General features: G+C 52.3%; 1 protein-coding gene across 1 annotated transcript in view; it reads right to left on the minus strand.

The window, feature by feature from the left end:
• LOC107704574 (dmX-like protein 1) overlaps positions 1-304 on the minus strand; it is a gene marked incomplete at its 5' end in the record, with an annotated part of 28,015 nt that overhangs the window by 6,877 nt on the left and 20,834 nt on the right. Inside the window, one exon of the mRNA XM_016507530.1 lies at positions 111-238. Coding sequence (XP_016363016.1) covers positions 111-238 — 128 coding nt within the window. The remainder of the gene's footprint in view (positions 1-110; positions 239-304) is intronic.

Genomic DNA, 304 nt, shown 5'->3' on the forward strand with positions numbered 1-304 from the left:
CACAAACACACACAAACACACACAAACACACACAAACACACGCACACGTGAGCTGGTTTACACATGCTACAGTCACACACAGTGCTCTCACACTAACGACTGTGACGCACCTTATTGCCCTGATAATTGAAGTGTATCCTGGTGACCCTGGAGTTTCCGGGGCTCCTGAAGCAGGTGATCTGCTGTGAGTGACCCCACTCAAACATGCGCACGCTGCCGTCCTGAGCTCCGGTCAGATCTACACACACGCACACACGCACACACACACACACACACACACACACACACACACACACGAGTACTG

This window comes from Sinocyclocheilus anshuiensis, unplaced genomic scaffold (genome assembly GCF_001515605.1).
Source record: "Sinocyclocheilus anshuiensis isolate Anshui unplaced genomic scaffold, SAMN03320099.WGS_v1.1 scaffold1614, whole genome shotgun sequence".
Lineage (NCBI taxonomy): Eukaryota > Metazoa > Chordata > Actinopteri > Cypriniformes > Cyprinidae > Sinocyclocheilus > Sinocyclocheilus anshuiensis.